The 21,680-nt window shown below is 48.1% G+C and overlaps 1 protein-coding gene across 1 annotated transcript in view; it reads left to right on the top strand.

The window, feature by feature from the left end:
- LOC8043220 (solute carrier family 41 member 1) overlaps nucleotides 1-21,680 on the top strand; it is a 150,658-nt gene that overhangs the window by 119,649 nt on the left and 9,329 nt on the right. The window contains exons 9-11 of the mRNA XM_040210258.3: nucleotides 10,661-10,734; nucleotides 15,720-15,857; nucleotides 16,515-16,669. Coding sequence (XP_040066192.1) covers nucleotides 10,661-10,734; nucleotides 15,720-15,857; nucleotides 16,515-16,669 — 367 coding nt within the window. The remainder of the gene's footprint in view (nucleotides 1-10,660; nucleotides 10,735-15,719; nucleotides 15,858-16,514; nucleotides 16,670-21,680) is intronic.

Below are 21,680 nucleotides of genomic sequence, written 5' to 3'. Positions count from 1 at the left end.
GCCGGGTGGCGGTCCCGTCACGCATGTCTAGTTTCCTTTGGCTCCTCCGGGTGGCGATAGTCCTCGACATGTGTGTGAGTACCGTTCGTCATGATGATCACCGATCAAGAGAATAAATGTGTTCGTACCTTTGTTCAAAATTCTGTGTCACGTCTGTGTCGGTGTGCTAAACAGCTTCGCTGGTTGTCCACCTTCACAGAGTGCAATGGCTCATCATTCTTCTCTCCGTCTTTGAACGACGAAGTTTTTCTGTTTTTTTTTTGTGCCCTTAGCCAATACTAAACATGATTGTGTTTAGCAGACTGAGGATTTCGAGGAGTACTATCACACGAAAGACTGACAGGAAATACCGTTGCCATTTATCAAAATAGCACGCACAACATTAAAGCAACGTTGACATTACCTCGCAATCGACGTTACAGTTACTCTAAAATGAACACATAATTAACAAAATCTTAATTGAACCTCTTGGCGCACAGTTAATCCTTCAACTCATATGAACAAGTAAAGAGGTATGACGAGTCAGGATATCCTGACTCTCTAATAGTGAGCTTGTTACAGGTAAACCAAATGCGCTGTGGAGTTCAGTTTGAACTATCCATGGATATATTCAATAGTTGACCTTTGGAGTCGTTGCATCTCGTGACTCGTTGAAACTGTCGACTTGTTGGACCTCCTGAGTTATATTGAATCTCTTGACGCGTTTGATTTATTGAATGGTTAAATATCTTGACTCGTTGGATTTCTTGACCCGATCCGATTCACTGGAAACCGACGCCACCTTTGATTTGGAATCCCTTTCGCTACGGGCGTGAGAAGAATATAAGTTACGGGAGCGAGCGCAGCGCTTTAAGCGGGCCTTCTATGCACGCGCGCTCGTGAAGGTGCACTTCAAAACAAAATGTTTGTGGTTGCCTGGACTTTGCTCAAACTTATGGTAAAACAAAGTAGCTGTTGGTGACACGTTTACAACTCGTGGCGTTTTCAAGTCCACGGTAGTGCCGACGGGAAATATCAACGTTTTGAATTTGGATTTCGGGGTAACCCCTTTGTATAGGGGGATAGCAGCAGCACTGGATTTAGCCTGGCTAGCAACTACCCTAGCCAATGCGTGCGAGCAAATGGTGTGTTGTTGCCAGACTAGGACGCGATGCACGTAATGCACGGTCAAAACGCGCGCTTTCTTGATGCTTTTGAACTCAGCATTTTCAATTTTAGATGTCTGGTTTCCTAAAGCACTTTAGGTATAAAAGAAATCGCTAAAATACTTCTGTTGAGTATTTGTTGAGTTGTGCTGAGATCAAATTGTATAATAATCTCAACCGCAGACACTTTCATCCCTTCCTCACTCAACGAATTGGAGTCCTTCGTCTGCTCCTTACCTAAGTAAAAGACGAGGTGTTCGTCCGAGTCGAAATGGCACGGTTCCTTAAAGGTGCCCTCAAAAGTTTTTGAGATCGCCTAAATATAAAAATAACTAACTCTTCTGGCTCTAAGCATCCATGAAATCCCTAAATCACGATGATACGCGACCGATTTATTTATATATACATAATATATATATACAAAAAAGAGCAATCAAAGATCGCAACACGCCGAGGTCATCCCCGCCGATGGGAGAAGCCTGTTCCGAAACCAGGACTACTGTCAGCCAATATCAATCGAAGCATCCTCGCGCCTCTGACTGGTGGAAGCGCGGAATATCTCGAATGCGCGAGGCTCGTTCCCCATACAGCCCGGTCTACCATTTAACCCAGCGAGCGCGCGCTCGAGAGCTGACGAACGAACGCATCTCTCCCGCCCTCCCAAAAACAAACAAACCTGTGCGGTGTTTTTTAGGCGATTGTTGCAGTATTACGTTCCCTCTCCGCGAAAGATTAACGTTTTTGACTATCTTATTCGCTCTTACCATCTACAAAAGCGTACACATTTTGTAATTAGAGCGTTTGCAATCTCAGCGCAATGTCACGTTTTCAATGGCCACGTGTTGTTCTGGCTGCCGGAAAAAATGCCCCACTCATTGCCGGAGATGACCTCGGTGATTTTGATTTTTCATTGCTCTTTTAATATGAAAATCAGCCGCGAGTCATTATGATTTACGGATTTCTAGGATACCTCCATATTCAAGAACGAGCTTTTGCTTTCTGAGTTTGTTTAGCTTGCGTAAAGAAAAAAAAATGGCCTCATTTAAGAAAAGACGCCATTTCGTTTCAGAAACCCACCTCCTCCTTTCCTTAGGTAAGGAGCAGACGAAGGGCTTTTTCGTGAAGTAAGCAAAGGACGAAAGTGACTGGGGTTGAGATTATCGTACAATTTGGTCTCAGCGCTGCACAACAAATACTCAACGCAAATATTTTAGCATTCAGTTTGACATCTAAAGTGCGTTAGGAAAGCAGACATCTAAAATTGAGAATGCTGAGTTCGATGACATCAATTGGTTGGTTGTTTGGTAAAAACTTTATTGAATGCCTGCAGAGCTTTCGCTGACCGGACCTAAGTCACCCGCTTGGTGGCGTTGCCGCTGGCCTTCTTCGCCCGTCTAGGGGCGTCGAAGTCCTGCCGCTTCACCGCCTCACAGGCCTGCTGGACGGCCCAGAGTTGATCGTCGAGGCTGGGGCTGCACAGGGCAGCGGACAGCCGCGGCGGGAGGGTTCCGGAGTTAGCAGCGTGCGGGTCTTTGGTGCAGTCCCACAGCATGTGGGTTAACGTGGCTACCTCTTTGCGGCAGACCTTACACGTGTTCGTCGTGTATATTTCGGGAAACATTCTGTGATACTGTGCCGGGTTAGGATACGTGCGCGTCTGCAGTTGTCTGAATGCGACCGCCTGTGCCCTGTCCAGCTTGTCGCTGGGCGGAGGGAGTGTCCGTCGGGCCAGGCGGAAGGCCTTGGTGATTTCGTTGTAGCTCGTCATACGGTCCTTGCTGCTGTACCACGGACGAGCGTCGCCGGTGCGGTTTGTTAGCTCGCGCGCCCTGGCGTGTGCCGTCTCGTTGCCGTTACGATGCTCCTCGGAGACTTCCCCCACGTGTGCGGGGAACCACAGGAGTCGGGTTGGGGGTTCTGGTCCTCGGTGGACTTGGCGTTGGCTTATGATTCGGGCTGCTCGTGGCGATATCCGTCCTTTGGCGAAGTTCCTGATTACTTGTCTCGAGTCACAGAGGACTGTTTTGGACGCCGGGTCCGTAAGGGCGAGGGCGACTGCCATTTCCTCCGCTTCTTCGGCGCGTTCGCATGTCACGCTTGCCGATATCTTCGTTTCCCCGTCTGAATCGACGACCGTCATGGCAAATCGGGAGCCTCTCTCGTACTCGGCGGCGTCCACGAATCGCGTACCCACATTGTTGCTGTGGGCATTGAGGAGAGCCTTGGCTCGGGCCTCTCTTCTGCCTCGGTTGTACTCCGGGTGAACGTTTCTGGGGATCGGATCGACTCTTATTGTCTCCCGGATCGCGACTGGGATGGTGACTTTGTGGCCCTGCTGTGTGTGGTATCCGATGCCGAGGTGCTCGAGGATGCGGCGGCCAGCGTTCGTGCCGGACAACCTCTCCAGTTGCGAGGTGCGCTGTGCCTCTGCGATTTCGTTCAGCGTGTTGTGGACGCCCAGCTGGAGCACGCGGTCTGTGCTTGTGGATTCCGGCAGGCCCAAGGAGATCTTGTATACCCTGCGTATGAGGACGTTGATCTTGTCTTCTTCTTTCCTGTACCAGTTGTGAAAGGCCGCAACGTAAGCGATATGGCAGACGACGAACGAGTGGATGAGTCGCGTGAGGTTCTCCTCCCTCATTCCGCTCCTTCTGTTGGTGATTCTCTTGAGGAGTCTCGTGGCGTTGGTCGTCTTGTGTACTAGTCTGGTGAAGTTCCGCCGTTGTAACCCGTGGCTTCGATTATCATGCCGAGGACTCTGATTTTGGGAACTGTCGGGATGGTCGTGCCATCGCTCGTGCGTAGACTGATTTCCTCACAGTTTTTTCGGGCTTTAAGTTTGCCCCGTTGTGCGGGGCGGTAGAGCAGGAGTTCTGACTTCTTGGGCGAGCACCGCAGGCCCGTGCCTTGAAGATGGGCCTCTATTGCGTCAATTGCTGACTGCAGCGTCGACTCAATATGACCGTCGCTGCCTCTGTGCACCCAGAGAGTGATGTCGTGAGCGTATATGGTGTGCCTGACGTATTCGATGTCTTGCAGCTTCTCTGCCACCCCGATCATGACCAGGTTGAAGAGTGTGGGCGAGATGACCGAGCCCTGCGGGGTGCCGGCGCTGCCCAACGTTTGCTCTTCCAGCTGGAGATCTTTTGCCACTAGTACGGCGCGTCTGTCCGTCAGGAAGTCTTTCACGTAGTTGTAAGTGCGCAAGCCGAGGTTTTGTTGTGAAATTTGTCGCAGAATCGCCGAGTAAACGACCTTGTCGAAAGCGCTTTCCAGGTCGAGTCCGAAGATCGCCCTAGTTCCCCTGGTCTTGTTATCCAGCACTTGGTGTTTTAATTGTAACATGGCGTCGTGCGTGCCGAGGTTTTGGCGGAAGCCTATGAGGGACGGTGGGTAGATCCCTTTTTGTTCCAGGTACACTTGCCAACGGTTGAGCAGCGCGTGCTCCATGACTTTACCGACGCACGATGTCAGCGATATGGGGCGGAGGTTGTCGAGGCTTGGTGGTTTGCCGGGTTTTGGTATTAGGATCATCTTCGCGGTCTTCCACTGTCGCGGGAGGCTGCCTCGTCGCCAGCAGGTGTTGATGTAGTCTGTCAGCTGTTCCATTGAGCGGTCATCGAGATTCTTTAGGGCGCGGTTCGACACCCCGTCGGGGCCCGGTGCCGACCTGCTGTTGAGGTCGTGCAGTGCTGTTCTGATCTCTTCCACGCTGAAGTCTCTGTCTAATTCTTCATTGGGCTCGCCCGTGTACGGGCCGTGCTGCGCGGTCGGGGTCTCCGGAAGGTATTTCGCTCGCAGGCGGGCAGCCACCACATCTTTCCCGCATTCCCCGATCTCCTTGTGTATCAGGCGTGCGAGATGGTTCCTCTGGTGAGACTTGGTATTTGTTGCGTCCAGCAGATGCTTTAGTAGGCTCCACGCTTTGCCGTTGTGTAGTTGGCCGTCCACCGCGTTGCACATCTCATCCCACTGCTGGCGGTCGAGCGTGCGGCAGTGCTCCTCGATGCTGCGATTGAGCTCCGCAACCTTTTTTCTGAGTCTCCGGTTGAGCCTCTGTTTCGTCCATCTGGCCAGGATCGAATTCTTCGCCTCAATGAGGTGCGCCAGGCGGCTGTCCATCTTGTCGGTGTCGACGTCGGTCTCGATCGTCTTGGTCGACGCTTTGGCGTCCTCGACTAACTCGCGGGACCACGCTTCGATGTCCGTGATCTCTTCTGCTTCGTGTTGTTGTTGTCGGTCGCGTTGCTTTCTGAAGTCCTCCCAATCCGTCCACGTAAAGGTGCGCTTGCTGCCATGCATTCTGTCCGGTGTTGGGACGTGTATCTCGATGATCGCGTGGTCCCTGCCCAGGTCAACCGTCGTGTTGCTCCACGTAACGTTCGCCGTCCCCGCGTTTCTGACGAACGTCAGATCCGGGGTCGTGTCCCTGGTGGCCGAGTTGCCCAGTCTCGTCGGGTGCGCCGGGTCCGTGATAAGCGCGAACTCTAGCTCCTGCGTGTCTTGTGCGAGGTTCCTCCCCTTGGCCGTGTTATAACCGTAACCCCATGCTGCCTCTGCCGCGTTGAAGTCGCCCCCCGCGATCAGCGTCTGGGACCCGGCGGTCTTGAGTGCCTTCTGGAGCAGCGCCCGGAACCTCTGGCGGCGATTGGACGGGTTGCTGTACACATTTAGAACGAATATGCTCTGCTTCCTGCGTTTGGTCGGTATGAGTTCCACAAACGAATGTTCTACTTGAACGCCGCCAAGTTCGTGGTCGACGAACGTAAGGCCCTTCCTGACGAGCGTGCATAATCCCCTTCCCTCTATCGTGCAAACGTGTTCCCTATAGCCCATTAGGGCGGGAGCGTCCGTGAGCGTTTCTTGGAGTAAAATCACGTCTGGTTTGCGCGCTGCGTGCCTAATGTGTTGTTGCAGGACTGCCTTCTTGCCGGCGAAGCCGCGGCAGTTCCACTGCCATATGGCTATTCCTGAATTACCGCTGGCCATGTTGATAATATGTTCAGTAATTTCCAATTGCGGACGCGTTTATGCGGCTTCTTGGTGCATCCCGCGTTTATAATTCTCCCATAAGCGGAAGAATCATATTAAGCAATGATATGATGTTTCGTGCCCATTGGGCGTCGACAGAAGATAATAGGCTGTAGGTCATGCGAACTGCTTTCCTGAGAAGCGGAATCCAGCTCTCCCATGCATTTCCTTTGATTGGCGGAGCGTCAGAGGGGGGAGTAGTCTTCCGCATTGGATCAGGAGTGGCAGCCGCTGACGTCGACGGCCTTTCCTTTTCTCCCATGGATTCTAAAACTTGAGTTTTGTGGTCATTTGAGGGAGGGGCCCCCTTCATGAGCTTCTGTGGATTCTTCTTTAAAGCTGCAGCATAGCCATGGGCGCTTGGGTTCTGCTTGTTAGATTGCTCATTTATTGTGTTCTGTGAGTGTAGAGGTCGTTGTTCAATTTCAGCCGTTTGTTTTGTTTCCCTCTGTTGTGAGACGGCGGACCTTGCGGCGCGAAAGTCAACTGCGTGTTTGCGTGCATAGCTGCGGGTCTCACTTTCTCTCTGTCATTTTGGGCAGGAAGAGGACGTGGCAGCGTGAGCTTGACTGCAGTTCACGCATTTTTCTTGACCAGAACACGTGTCGTTTCCGTCGTGGGCTTCTCCACAGCGACTGCAGATAGGTGGGCGCTTGCAGTTGGCTTCGCGATGTCCATATCCACAACATCTGCGGCACTGAATTGGGCGTTCCTTGAACGGGGTCACCGGATGGCGAACGTGACCGAGATGCTATGCTTTTCCTGCATCTTGTTTGCTTGAACCTGACACCTTTGCCACCAGCTTAACTGGCAAGTGCATCTTACGCGTAGAAAACGCCGGTATTCAGTTGAAAACACTGCATTTTCCACATACACTTTACCATTGCTGTGAGAGTGGTTGGGGGTGTAAAATAGACTCCTTCGGCCTCGGCAAGCCTCCAATGCTTATTACGCCGAGGCATCTCCCTCAACGCGGCGACGGTTGCGACCGCCCATCCACACTCTACATCAGGTTTGTCTTCAGTTAACAATGGAACCTTCCATGCTGGAAGGACAGTTTCGTTTTTAGAGCGCAGCTCTTAGGGGCCCGTTCCCGGCATGAGCGGCGTCGGCGTCGCCGTCGGCGTCGGCGTAACCAAGGTCACCCCAAGTTCACGCGGCCCCCCAAGGTCATCCCAAAGTCACGTGACCCCCAAAGTCACGCGACCCCCAGGGTCACGCGACCCCCAAGGTCACGCGACCCCCCAAGGTCACGCGACCCCCCCAAGGTCACGCGACCCCCCCAAGGTCACGCGACCCCCCAAGGTCACGCGACCCCCCAAGGTCACGCGACCCCCAGAGGTCACGCGACCCCCAGAGGTCACGCGACCCCCAGAGGTCACGCGACCCCCAGAGGTCACGCGACCCCCAGAGGTCACGTGACCACCCCCGGGTCACGTGACCACCCCCGGGTCACGTGACCCCCGCCGAGGTCACGTGACCCCCGCCGAGGTCACGTGACCTCCCCGATGACGTCATCGTCACTGATGACGTCACCGGCATCCGCATCGTCATCGTCATCATCACTGATGACGTCATCAGTGACGTCACTGATGACTTCACCGGCATCCACATCGTCATCGTCATCATCACTGATGACGTCATCAGTGACGTCCCTGATGACGTCACCGGCATCCGCATCGTCATCGTCATCATCACGGATGACGTCATCACTGACGTCACTGATGACGTCACCGACATCCACATTTTCATCGTCATCATCGCTGATGACGTCATCGGAGTCCGCATCGTCATCGTCACTGATGACGTCATCAGTGACGTCACTGATGACATCATCGGCATCGTCACGTGACCCCCCAAGGTCACGTGACCCCCCAGGTCACTTCACCCCCCCCCAGTACCCTTCCCTCCTCCTCCTCAAGAGCTGCGCTCTAATTCGGTGTTACAGGGAGTTGTAAGCGGCTTTCACTTTTTTCCTGTCAATTTCTTTGAAAAAGACACGTGCTAAAATGGAAAAGGACGTTCGGTAGTTGTGTCAAACAGCCTGCAGGTTAAATATTTATTATTCCTGAACTTACTCACTGTTAATTCGTTGTGCATAGTACAAATGCAAGATCAGAGTCCTTTCCAATTTTTGCTTCTGGTCAGAGTTTTCTTAGAATCTGCTGATGTGAAATAGCGTCGATGCACAGATTTAATTCTCACTGGCTCACGCAATGACACCTCGAAATCTAACTTTGACAAAAGACCGAAATGCACACCCAACCGTACCCCCAGCGGACGCCTTGAAGGCTAGACACAAGCAAAGCGGTCACTTCTTTCGCCGCTGCAGTTGAGTGACCAGGCGCGCACTCCGCTAACTCTACTGCCCCTATTCCTGCACACTGTTCTAATAATCAACGACGGGGGAAAATCGCCATTAACCCAGAATGTCGGCTTCTTGAAAGCGAAAAGGAAAGGAAGACTCTAAGGTGGATACGTCGCTTCTTTCGATTTGTAAGGAAAAAAGTAAGGAAACCTTATATTAAAAAAGACAATATCAGGTAAGTTTAATTTATAATTCATAAGTGCGTGCACTTAAAAGAGGAAGGGCGTTAACCCAAGGAAAGAAATCCTCTTGAATTTGGAGGTTCGAGCCTGCAGAGTGAGTTATCGCCAGATTTAGGCGATCTCACAAAAATCATAATTTCACCTAAACTGAAGATATTTTATTTCCTTACCTAAGTTAAGAAAATTCGGAAAGGAATGGTCCGTTCTTGAATTTGAAGGTAAATGTGAGACACCCGCAGAGAGAATGCCAAGTGAAATTTTGAAATATCCGTTTACCTCACTGATCTCTGACAATTGCTGGATCGCGTTTGCCCGCTCCGCGAATGCGGCCACTGGCGGCCATCTTTTTGGTAGAATTATATTACCTCAAGCCAAGGTGCAGATCCTGCTGCCACTATCGTCCATTCATGGCAGACAGCGTTTCGGCAGGTGTGGTGGCAGGCTGCCGTCAAAACAGGGTGGGTGATATTTCGTGCTTGATTGAAATTGTTTGATGAAACATGTTTTTAAAACTCGGCGTGATCAATAGCCGGATCTTTGAGGACCCGGTGAAAGTTTCACGAAACCGCAGCACCGGAGAAAAGCAGCACAGCACGCATCGAAAGTCGCATCGAAAGTCGCATCGAAAGTCGCATCGAAAGTCGCATCGAAAAAAGCATCGAAAGCAGACGCCGATACGGAGTCTGCTTTCGATGCGAGCTGCGCTGCTTTCCCCCGGTGCTGCGCTTTCGTAGAACTTTCTCCGGGCCCTCAAAGATGAGGCTAATGTTCACGCCGGGTTTCAAGACGGCTCGGACCTGAGCTTTTGAATAAAGTTGTCCTCCTCCTCCTTTCAAGAATCTGCTTCGTTGCACAACTTCAATCAAGCACCAAATGTCACTCACGGTAGAGTGTACTAGATCTACGGCTACTTTATGGCAGCCTGCCGCCATTGCGGTGTTACCAGTGACCAGTATGAACCTTTATAGACCAGTAGAAAGTAATGGAGCTTTTTTCTTTTCAGTGGGTATGCCTTATATTTCCCTTCATTTCAGCATCCTGTGTGGTTAGAGTTCAGCGATTTGGTCTGCAGAGTCTTCCAAGCATTGCGTCGTGCGTAGTTATACCTACGTAACAGATTTCGTGCCTGATAAAAAAAAAAATTTATTTCCTTTACTCTCGTCCAAGTTTTTTTGCCGCTGTTTCTTCCCAAGATGTTCACCTCAAACCAACTAGCCCAACATGTCACATTGTTGCATTTATTTAAAAAAAAAATTTGACTTTTTGCCATTAATCCATTAATGTTGATTGATTCTTAGCGCCGGTTCATATAATACGTATCGGCGTCCTCCCAATTGAGAAGCACCGGGACATATTTTATGTACATTCGAAGACACTGGTACATTAAGACCACTGCGATCAGAGGATCCGACCGTTGGAGTCAGGATTGATCCACGTCAGGAAGCGGTGCAGAAGAAAATACAGAAATGTCAGCGTTCTTTAAGGCGGATGTCGTGTCCATGCCGCACACTTCGCGATTACCTGGATCACCGTCTGGATTGGGCTTCCACAATCAGATTGAAGAGGAAGATGGTGTCAATATCTTTCTTGAGAAATCGTTTTGTAGTTTTTCACTTTATATTTTGATATTGTGTAATGTGCTGCACGTGCGCTTATATAACACTGACCAACATCATCGCAGTCATTTCCTCTCCCTTCTTGGTAAAACATTCAAACTACTACGGCCCAAACTGCGCCCACCTTTGATAGTAGTGTGATGACGTCAAAATTCGAGGAAACTCTAGGTCATGTTGGTTGGTACACGGTGTTTCAAATTTCAGGGATTTTTTTTTTTGTTTTCTTTGCTCATGTTGTTTTTAATGTAGCCAAAGTAAGTTTTGTGTTCGTGTCGTGAGAAGCACGGTCTGTTGTAAATTTTTTTGTTTTTTTTGCAGTTTGAGCGGCAACATCTTGGATGTCGCCATTAAGAAGTTTCCAAACATGGCAGCTTTTCAGCCGCTCATGAACGGTAAGAATTTACTCTGCTTACTGTCATTGTTAGCAATTCTGAAGTGATCATGTCGCAACCAGTGCAGCGTTACAATTGCGAGTATCGCCCTAAACGAGGCGAGCACAATCTTTTGTATAGACTTATTTTTGCCCTGACCCCGAAGCACATTGATAAGTTGCCCTGAGCAAATGTTGACCAGACAGGGGTAGAAAGTTGGGTGAGTTGGTTGAACGTGGTTAAAGAAATGTAAAGAGCACCAAACAAAGGAATGCGATTTTACCAAAGAGGCAGTAGTTGGGGATCTACAATTTTTAGGCATTATATATTAGACTTCACGTCATGAAGGCGCATGTCTGCTAGTGCTAAAGACGCTTTACAGCTACTCTGCATGGGCGCCGCCATGTTGCTATCGCGTGACCCTGACATCAAAACTGACCTCAAGCTTCACCTCAGTACAGTGAGTTTTATTCTGTGCCGGTCACCATCGGCACTTTACTTTCGTGGGTTTTGTTTTATATACGTTAAAATGCCTCCGTTTATTTATGTTACTTTGTATTTGAACCTAACTAGCGCATTATTTTACTTATCAAAAAAAGATGGTGATCGTCGAAAAAAACAAGGCCTAAATAATGATATTTTAAGTGATGAATAATTTAATATATGCTTCAGCTTACCGTAATAATCCGGTTACGTGGTACATCTGACCGCCAATTTTTCTATTAATAAAGTGGATTTAACTTCAGGCGGAAGATATGTGAAAATTTTTTAGATGATGTAGCAGGAGCATGTAGCATAAAGTGACGCAGCAATTACATTACTCTAATCTGTACGAATCATATGACTAAAACCGGTCAATCATCAAGGGTTTGTGCTAAGGGGGACGAGTCACACGTTTCTACCAATGTTTTGAAAATCGCGATTTTTGAATTTTCAGAATTTCTAGCACGGCTTCACCCAACGTTAAAACTGTTGTGTGTTGAAATAAACGAATGTACACCCCGCCCCTTCCTCCCGCTAACCTTATGTGACGTCTTCTTGTGCAACCGATTTCTTGCAATTGTAAAACTCAAGCAAACGGACGAAGTCCATCCTAAGGTGCGTAAATTAGGCATGCCTTTCACGATTACCTTCCGCCGTACTTTCAAAGTAAAGTACTTTAGTTGTACAGCCATCGAAGTATCAAAGTAACCATTGCCGACGCTCTTCTTAAGTCTTATCTCCAATGGGGAATCAATGCATTGAAAATCGCTGAACATTGACAGTTTATGTCCGCTTGTGGGGCAGCGTGGTACACAGCGTGGTACACAGCGTGGTACACAGCGTGGTTCTAGACCTTAATTTCGCCACTGCAGTCTTTACGAGCTAGCACTGCGCATGTTTTGTAGAACGAGCTCCGCGCCTCATTGCGGTCGCTCATCAGACGCTAGCGGCCGTAGGCGATGCCTTCTAGAGGCTTGAATAGTAGATGCGACTAAATTCGGAGATCAGTAATGTCTGCTCGGAACGCACGCAGATTGGTGGCGGCTCGACTAAGTGATACGCAAAAAGCGTCTATAACCCTTAGAGCAGGAAAGGTATGCTGTGACAGATGCATTTGTGTCTTCTGCTTTCACGGTTTCATGTGGGTCGTCACAATAAATCAGCTGAAAGTAAACGCTCCATGGGGCGTTTCTTCTTTTCCGTTCTTTGGCGATGTTGATTTTTCGTAATCACGACGATAAAGAAAATATTTTTTTTTTGTCAAATCACTCGTGATTTAAAAGGAAACTGAGGTTGTCCCTCCTCAAGGCATCTTACCCCGTGGTGAGACCTAATTCCTGTAAAATATAGACACTAAGAAATGTTACACCCTACAGGGTGTAAGAGGCATTTTCCAAAGACTTACCCCCTATGGCTACACCCTTTTTGCACCCCTTATTTGAGTGCTACTGCCATTTGAATTGTGAAAGTAACTTTTGTGGCATGAAAGACCCTTTCTGTTTTGAAGGGTGTGAAAGGTGTGTAAAAAATGTGCTCCAGTGAAATGAGGCGAAGACCCTCGTTGATAGATGGTCGCCATTAAAAAAAAAAATAAAACTGTAGTAGTGGTCATTTTAGCGACTGTGTCAAATCATTTTTTCCCTGTACCAATTATTTTTACGAGAAGATGCATTCTTAGGACCTATTGTGACTTACACGATATTGCCGTGGGCGCAGCTGACCAAGTAGGCGGTGCGCCCGTGGCTATCGCGCTTGCCTTCTACGCAGGAGGCCAGGGTTCGATTCCTGGTCGCGACACGTCTTTTATGTATTGTTGCAATTTACTGTACTCGGAAGTTCGAGAACTCTGTTGCATGTTCGAGGTCAGAATGTTCTATGGGCGAACCTTCTACGGTCGATTGTTCGAGAAGCCCACGCGTATACAAAAAGGGTTCCGCGTGGCAAGCCGCGGTCAGTTTCTCCCCAGCGTTCGACTCTGCTCTTTCGCCGACTTCGACGCCCGCGACGCTCTGCTGTTATCTTTTGTTTCCTTTTTATTTTCAGGCACAAGTTCGCCCCCATTAAACGTTTAGTTTCTTCAGTTATTATCGCCTCATCACTTGTTATTCGTGACAATATATTGACAATACGGAAGCAACATAGCCCGCTATTACCTCCTAATTGTGGCAGCGGTAACCTGCGAACGAGTGCCTTTGAGCCGTCGAGTATACAGGTTGTTTTTCCAGGCCTTACAGATTTGTTTCTAAAAAGCCAATAAAAGGGCGCTAATCCGATTTGTGCAGGGAGTTCTACGGCTAGAAGAACACGATATAAGGGATTCATCGTTACGATAAATTGGTCGATTGACTCGCATTTTAATTATCTAAGATGAAGATATCGTATAAGAAACATGGTGGACGTCATCGAAACGAGCAAAATTTAGAGCAAAAAAAATTTAACGCTTATTAATCTTGGGCTAGACGCAAAGCTAGTGGTGCGACAATGGGCCCGTGTTGTCTTTCTCTCTCTCTTGTCACCCGCGTTTTCGCTTCGCCAGAATTGCGTCCCTCGCACGATTGGTAACGCGCCACTTCGCTTAGCAAAGGATAACTGTCCCACTTATCGTGACGAGTGGCCCTTTATATCATGTTTCCCTGGCCGTGCAACTCACCGGCTCACACCAAATGAGCGTTAAGGGATTTTATAAAGCAAATATGCAAAGCTTAAAAAAAAAAAAAAAACCCTTGTATAAGACAGTTAAGCAGTTAGGAAGGGCTGTGATTCATCTGTCGTGCGTAAATTACTGCGTATATATTGGCCACTAATATGAATCTTAGATCTGCACGTGGTGCTTGTAGCTTCTAGGGTTGTTTCTTGTGAAAAAAATATTCATAGAGTGCTTCTAAGCTCGTCAGAATCCTATTCGGCGTCGGCGTCGGCGTAACCTCGCGGTGCATTATGGGTAAATTTACCCGCTAAATCTAGCGCAAAAATTTCCCCGCTAGATCTAGCGGAAAAATTTCCCCGCTAAATCTAGAAAAATTTTCCCGCTAAATCTAGCGGAAAAATTCCGCCGCTAAATTTAGCGAAAAAATTTTCCCGCTAAATATAGCGGAAAAATTTCCCTGCTAGATCTAGCGGAAAAGTTCCCCGCTAAATCTAGCGGAAAAATTTCCCCGCTGAATCTAGCGGAAAAAATTCCCCGCTAAATCTAGCGGAAAATTTCACTCCTAAGTCTAGCGCAAAAATTTCGCCGCTAAATCTAGCGGAAAAACTTCTCTGGGGGTCACGTGACGCCCCCCCCCCCCCGAGGTCACGTGACACCCGCCCCCCCCCGCCCCCCCGAGGTCACGTGACCTCCCCACCCTCAGTACTGTTCCCTCCTCCTCCTCAAGAGCTGCGCTCTTATTCGGCGTTACAGGGAGTTGTAAACGGCTTTCACTTTTTTTTTTATTCTGGTTCCAGCAGTCAAGCGGTATTCCTATTAACTCTCTTAGCGTGTTTGCGATGGTGGAGATTTTATACCCTTGAAAATTAAAGTATGTAAAGTAAATCTGAATGGGGGGGGGGGGGGGGGGGGGGCACAAAAATTTTACTGGCAAGTGTTTTTCAGGTGTTTTTCGGTTTTAACATTAAATTCTACTTATTCGCTTTGTGTTTGAATGTGGTATCGCACGAGGGGTATTATGTTTTTGGCAACAGTTGCGTAAAAAAACACGTTTATTCCATTGCCTCACATTCATGACCGAGTGCGTTAAGGTGAAGCTCGCGCTGCAGAATCCAGGGCCCGCTCCTGCCGGTCTCCATCAGGGGCCCTAAACTCGTCAAACAGAAAGTTGGAGGCGAAATTTCGCGAAGCGCGGCGATTGGAGTCCGCCGAAAAAAAAAGCGCAAATTCATCTCGGGATAGTCTCATTGGTCCGCTTCGTGAACTTCTGCCCCAACTTTGTGTTTGACGAGTTTAGAGTCCCTACGCTCTGAAAAAAAGGTGAATTCTTACACGCTTTGTCTCGTATAATACACCCCAAACTTTCAGTTCGACGTACAGCGCACTGACGTCGATCTGACGGTACTAACTTTCACGAGAGGCTTGATAGCCGAGTGGTACAACTTATTAAAATAGATAATGTACGTGTTACTTACTACCAAAAAAACAAAAAATCTGTGTTTTCTTGGTTTTACTGCAAAACCTCAGTATTTTCTTTCTCTGGCCTTTGATACGTACTTTAGCTGTTTAATAAGTTATGTACCATTGTTATCACACACCCCTTAAAATTTGGAGCCGCCTGTTGGACTATTGTACGCTGTACGTCGAACTAAACTATTGGGGTGCATTCTATGGGTGTCAGGTGACACCCTTTTTTTAGAGTGTGGATGAGCAGGTTAGGGTCGTGAATTCCTACTGCGCGGTGCACACTAATGATTCCAAGTTAGCGGCGTAGTGCACTGGGTACATGTCAGCAGCGGAGACACCAGACGCGAACTGGACTGACTCACATTCCGCCGTCTCAAGAGACACACTAGAGAAGATTTTTTTCTTTCAGGTCTTGGCGGCAACCTGGCAGCTGTGCATGCCAGCCGCATGTCAACTCTCCTGCACCGGCAGAGGACTTACCGGGACAAGTCGGTCCAGGGGGCTGCACTCAACGGAGGCGCGTCCATCAGCCTCTCTGACAGCACCAGTGAGTAGTCCTCTTGCCCACCTTGAGGAATGACCCGGCATTTTACAGCTGCGAATTGCTAAGAGGACAAATATAGGGCGGATACTATTACACGTTACTCAAACCAGAAATAAGGGACAAAAAAAAGAAAAAAGAAAGACGTTTATAAATTTCTGTAGCGCGAAATTACAGCTGAGCTCTTAAGAAGGAGGAGGGGAGGGCATGCCCCTCCTCCCCCTCTCATCCTCCCCTCCTTCTCCTCCTTCTTTTCGCCTTGTCCTCCGTACCCTCTCCTCCTCCATACCCTCCCCCTCCCACAGTTTCCCCGGAAAATTGACGTCACGTGACCTCAACACCTACTTTCCGGCTTAATCTAGCACGGTTACGCCGACGCCGAAGCAAACGTGGACCCCGACGCCGACGCCGCGAAACAGGGAAACGGGCGCCTAAGAGCTGCGCTCTAAAAAAAGGATAACATACAAAGTTACAACTCGGCTGAGGTAGAAAACCCGAATTGTATTAACACAACCGGTTATTACTTACGTGACTCTGTGCATACTTCCTTTACACCGTCGCGTTGTTTACGCCTTCAGGCTGTACAAATTACGTTTGCGTTTATGCGTATGCCCCTTAATATGAATCTATCTCGTTAATTATCATCGTATGTTTGCTTCGCAGTTCTCGGCGCCAGCAGTCGCAGGGGATTCATTCTGGCTGCGCTGGTGGTGCCGGGCCACCTGGTGTTCATGAACCTCGTATCGCTGGCCAAAAGTGGCACCCCGACTACCAACGTCGGTTTCATCGTACTCTTCTGCACGGCCGGTCTCGTACAGGTAAGTCTCAACGTCTCGAGTCTCAAGGCCTCTTGAAGTACCAAATGGCTTACACCTAAAGCTAAAGCCAGCAAGAGCTCTCTTTTTCTTTTCTTTTTCTCAGTCTGTTTCTCAAGAACGCGGTACACAATACCGTTTTCCCATATGACAGCAGAATGAGCCACAACGAATATTACGGGCTCTCTGTTCTGTCAGAGTCAAGAGCTGTCACGTGACCTTGGGCTCCAAGTATCTCGGGGTTCAACTGGGTTCGAGGTTGCGAACTTTTAGGGCGCAGCTCTTAGGCGCACATTTCCGAGTTGAGCGGCGTCGGCGTCGCCGTCGGCGTAACTGCGCTATATTTAGCGGGAAAATCGACGCCACGTGACTTCAACGCCAATTCAATTCCCCGCTAAATTTATCAGAGAAATTTAGTTTCTCCACAAGATTTAGCTGACACACTGTGTTTCTCCGCTAGATTTAGTGGGAAAGTTTACATCACGTGACCTCAACAGCAATTCTGTTCCCTGCTACGTGACTCAACACCAATTCGATAGGGAGTTTTCGTCTCTCCGCAACCCGTTATGGTACCGGGAACTCTACACTCAAGGCCATCGGCGCGCAGGCTCAGTAGATTCTTCGTTACGGATGGCTTGACGGAAACACGGCCTACGAAAACCGGCGTTTTAGTGGAGGCGAGCGTAGCGGGTCAAATTGAGATTTGACTATTTCGATCGGTAGCAGATGGGTAGAAGAGGAAAAGGTAGGAACACAGGTTGCGTGTGATTGGCCCCTGCTTGATTCGGTGCGCTATGAGGGCATTCATGCGAAAATAGCCATTGGCGGCATATTGACGCTTGCAATCAGAGCCCGCCACCATGTCTCTGCTTGTGCGGGCAAGTGTGTGCCTTTACAAGGTTCTCCAAGCTACGTTCACGCGCACGCTGGACATGCTTGCAATAGACCGATCTCACGATCGGTCTGGATGAGCATCGTACCGGCGTGCGGTGGTGTATCACTACTGCGTGATGCACGTTAAAGGCCCCAGGCTAGCGGTTGTACCTGCACTGGCTAAATTTCTCCTCTACAGCTGGCAGACTCGCCGCCCGTTGAGGCAGACCAAGTTCTAGTCTGTATAAACATGCACACAACCCAATTTTTTTTTAGACCAATCTCACCAGTCAGTTTGACTACGCCACCGCTGCCGCAATGCATCGAGGGAACTTTAGTCTTTCTGCACGTGCGACAACCTCGCTGGAGCTCTCCACGTGAGGAGCACCAGACGGCACGAGCCCCCTCGTGCACTGCAGCCCGTCTCCTGTGAACTAAAGTTATGGCGGCGTCACGCATGCGCTGAACGCTTGGTGAGGTCGGTCTATTATCTATCGTCAGAATCAGATCACGGGGCCGCCAGCTCTGATCGCAAGTGGAGAGGGTGAACACTGCTCGTTTTTCAGTTTTTTTCCGCGACTACAATGAACTTTTTTTTTGGTTAAAATAATCATGGTAAGCATACTCAACTTCTTCATTCTTCTTCTTTTCCGTCTTTACACCAAAACATTGAACGACGAGAGGGCAGCAAGGCGAGAACGGCTAAGGTTTCTCAAGACCAGGAGCTGTAAATACATCATCTGCGAAGTGCTCATTTGCTTGCGTCTATGGTATTTTCTCTAGATTTTTTTTTTTTGGCTTAGTAACTACCAAATTTTGGCTCGCCGATTGCTCGCAGCGCCGCCACGCGCTTTCATCCCGCGGCCGTCTAACGGACGGTGGCGGCGGACGGAAGACTTGCCAGTCTTTCTACGGACCATAGCAGAACTTAAGTTTTTATGTCTATCGCATCAACGACTTTTACTCATTAGAGTACAAATGTAGAATAAAAAAAAAATAAAATAACGTGACAATATAAATAAACTTCGTAAAACGTTTCCACAAGATATGATATATGAAAATATGAAATTATGTGCGATATAAGAAAATTATAAAAAAAAGTCTATACGACCATTGGTATTCGGGCGAGGTTTTTTTAAACGAGTCATAAATTATTACACCGGTTCTCGAAGCTGACCACCGCTGCACTGATCAGTGCCACCCTTGGTAGTTTCCTGAACTTCGTGGTCCACACGTTTTTACTACAAATAATAGATGGCGCCACTAAACGAACAAAACCGTATTTCTTTATTATTTTATTAATTAGGTACAATCATCGAATGTGCGAAGTAATAATTGGAACCTGGGATAGTAAACTTTATCTCACGATAAGATCTCCCAGAAATCTTCGAAAAAGGTCAACATTAACTTTTCTTTATGACTACAAATTCAAAACTTAACCAGTATTAAAACTTTTTTACAAACAACTAAAGTTAAAATTTGAAAAAAAAAATGGCCACGTCAGCTGAAAGAGATTATATCTTTATTTGCGCGCGTAATATGTCGATCAGCTGCGTCCAACCTCTACAGTGATCCAAATGTACTACGAAACGATGTTTCCTGAAGTTTCCAGTTTTTGGACGTTTTCGCGGAAGTGTTCTGAAAAAAGGTAGAAGTCAGATTTTGATAAAATGTAGCGCAAATCCAAAGTGCGAAGAGCGGTAAGAGCTTTAAAATAAAATGGCGGAATGGATGTCTAACGAATTGCGAGTCAATGTGCTTCCGCGAAGTCTGCTCGTGGAGGGCAAATATTTTTTAAAAATAAAAATAAAAAAAAAGACCTCATCCGTTAAAAAAAGAACTCTTCTTCGGAAATAATGTAAACTTTCGAACATATTGCTCCTATAGTAGACCCTGCCCCAGTGCACTACGAAACCATGTTTTGGCGAAAACGTTCATATCGACAGGTGCTCACTGAGTTAGTTTCGAAGATTAGAGCATTTAGATCCGTAGGAAGAGCAGTTCCTACTGTATAAGATGATATGTACCGCATATTTTTAGAGTGCGAACGCGCTACATTCGAGGTTCAAAAATGTAAGAAAAGCAACGATATCTCTAACGGATAGCCGTATTTTTGGAAAAGAAGTGCGCGATTGAACACGGCCGACGAGACCGACAAGACAAGTCACGTAGCGAATCTCATTCTCTCTCCTCCTCGCTTCGTCCAGTCGAGTTGGTGAGCCGAAGCAAGGAGGAGAGAAGCGAGGCCGCTTCTCCTCATTCTCAAACTTTCCAGGAGGACAGTGACGTCATGGCCCTCGCTTGATCGTGGCTTTCTTTTCCAAATGGACGTCGATCCGTTTGAGATATCCATGTATGAGTGATGTCTTGGGGTTCGTAGCGTCCCGTTCAACGATTCTATGGCCTTATTTTGCGAAATCCAAACTTCGGTTCAGCATACTCTGTTTCACTCCGACGTTGACCGCCGCGAACGCAGCGTAGCGCAGAAGTCGCACCTTTTATTGGCCGGCGAGCATTAACTCGATCTCTGCAACCAATCAGCATATGGTACTTTCCACTTTGAGTAGAACAGAGCCTTTGAGTTGAGACGAAGCCCCGACTTCATACGAGCTAATGGGACCGATGAAGCAGCGTCAAAAGCGCAAGTCACCCTATTTATGATTAGTTCAGCAATGATAAAACACCATGATGGTGCGCTTCTGACTATCTCTGATTGGTCCCACCGGCTCGTAGCGTCGGCGGCGCCTCGACTTAAAGGGGAAAGAAACTACAGTCTCGGTGTTCGTGGCGGAGTTTGCAACGAATGCGGCTGTAACGCTGAGGAATGAGCTTCAAATCCCGCTCAGCCCGGATCCTCATTTTTTTCATTCTTTTCTCTTTTAAGATATCTCAATCCACTCTGAGCCTTCATTGAGTGTTCTTGGTCGAAAGATTCCAGAACGTGACACGTGTATGGAAGTAGCGATAATGCTCCGCTTCGGGTCCGTTAGTCTTTCGTGGCGTACGGAAGTTGCCTGGCATTTTTCTCTTCAAGTTCGTAAGCGCAAGTTCGCCTTAATAAACGTTCCCTTTCAGTTCTAAATTTGCCCGATGTTTTGATTGTTCACGACATTGTACCGGGTTGGACAACGAATATAAATCAACACCTAAAAATTATGCGGCTGAAATACGTGAGCTAACGATTCATCGTTAGATAATTGCTTTGCGGAATCAACCGCTAGTAAAAGCCTACGTTCTGTGCCCTATGCCTACTCCCAACGCAGTTATCTCTAAAGGTTTCTAACTACACCACACCCTGAGTCAGCCGCAAGAACTATAGAAATGCGTGCGGTGACTTATTAGGAATTATTCAGCAGTTCCGACGATCATTGTTTGATCGCACGATAGAATGGTAAGGGAGATGATAATGTTATCAGCATGTTGCATCCGCGGAACACCTTTTATCTCGTTCTTTTCTTACCTTTGACATTGCTGATTTTTTCACGCGGTACACACTCCAGTTTTGCTAGAATTTGCTCATGGCGCGCAGGTTAAAGGTGAATAAGCCACGCTGTTACAGATAAGTGGACTAGAAGCGCCTGTCCATGGCGTCCAAGATTTATCGCGCGCTCTGCTCCGGTCTGTCCGAAAGCTCTGCTGCTTAACACAAAAAAAAAAAAAAAAAAAAAAAAACGGCCAGTTCTCTAGGATTTCCGCATGCGGCGTTTATAACCAAACCAGAAACGGAAACAGAATTGCATCAAAACACGCTGTCACGTTTGAGCCTGCGACATGAAGCTTGCATTTTCATTGTTCTCATCGTCAAACTGTTTCGTTGGATGATACCTCAAAATCAGGCAAAATCAAGCAAGGTTTATTGCGAACCTATATTTTTGCTTTGCGAATACTGCCTGGAACGGCGGGACAGACAGAAATATTTTCTCGTCATGCATAAGAACCTCTGTGTGAATTTGACTTACGTGCACGGAGATTTGTGCTACACCTTTTGCGCCTTGAAAAAATGAGCCTCGAAATGTCGATCAATTTCTTCCTTGCCAAAGGTCTGTGTGTTGCGGCGAGAGGCGGGGAGCATAGTTCGGGCTGCTCGTAAGTTCCGCAGAGCGACAGTTATGGTGATGATGACTTTTCGCGGCGATTGCTT

The sequence above is a fragment of the Ixodes scapularis genome, unplaced genomic scaffold (genome assembly GCF_016920785.2).
Source record: "Ixodes scapularis isolate PalLabHiFi unplaced genomic scaffold, ASM1692078v2 PGA_scaffold2__306_contigs__length_199485367, whole genome shotgun sequence".
Classification (NCBI taxonomy): Eukaryota; Metazoa; Arthropoda; class Arachnida; order Ixodida; family Ixodidae; genus Ixodes; species Ixodes scapularis.
This window is presented reverse-complemented; position numbering and strand designations above follow the sequence as displayed.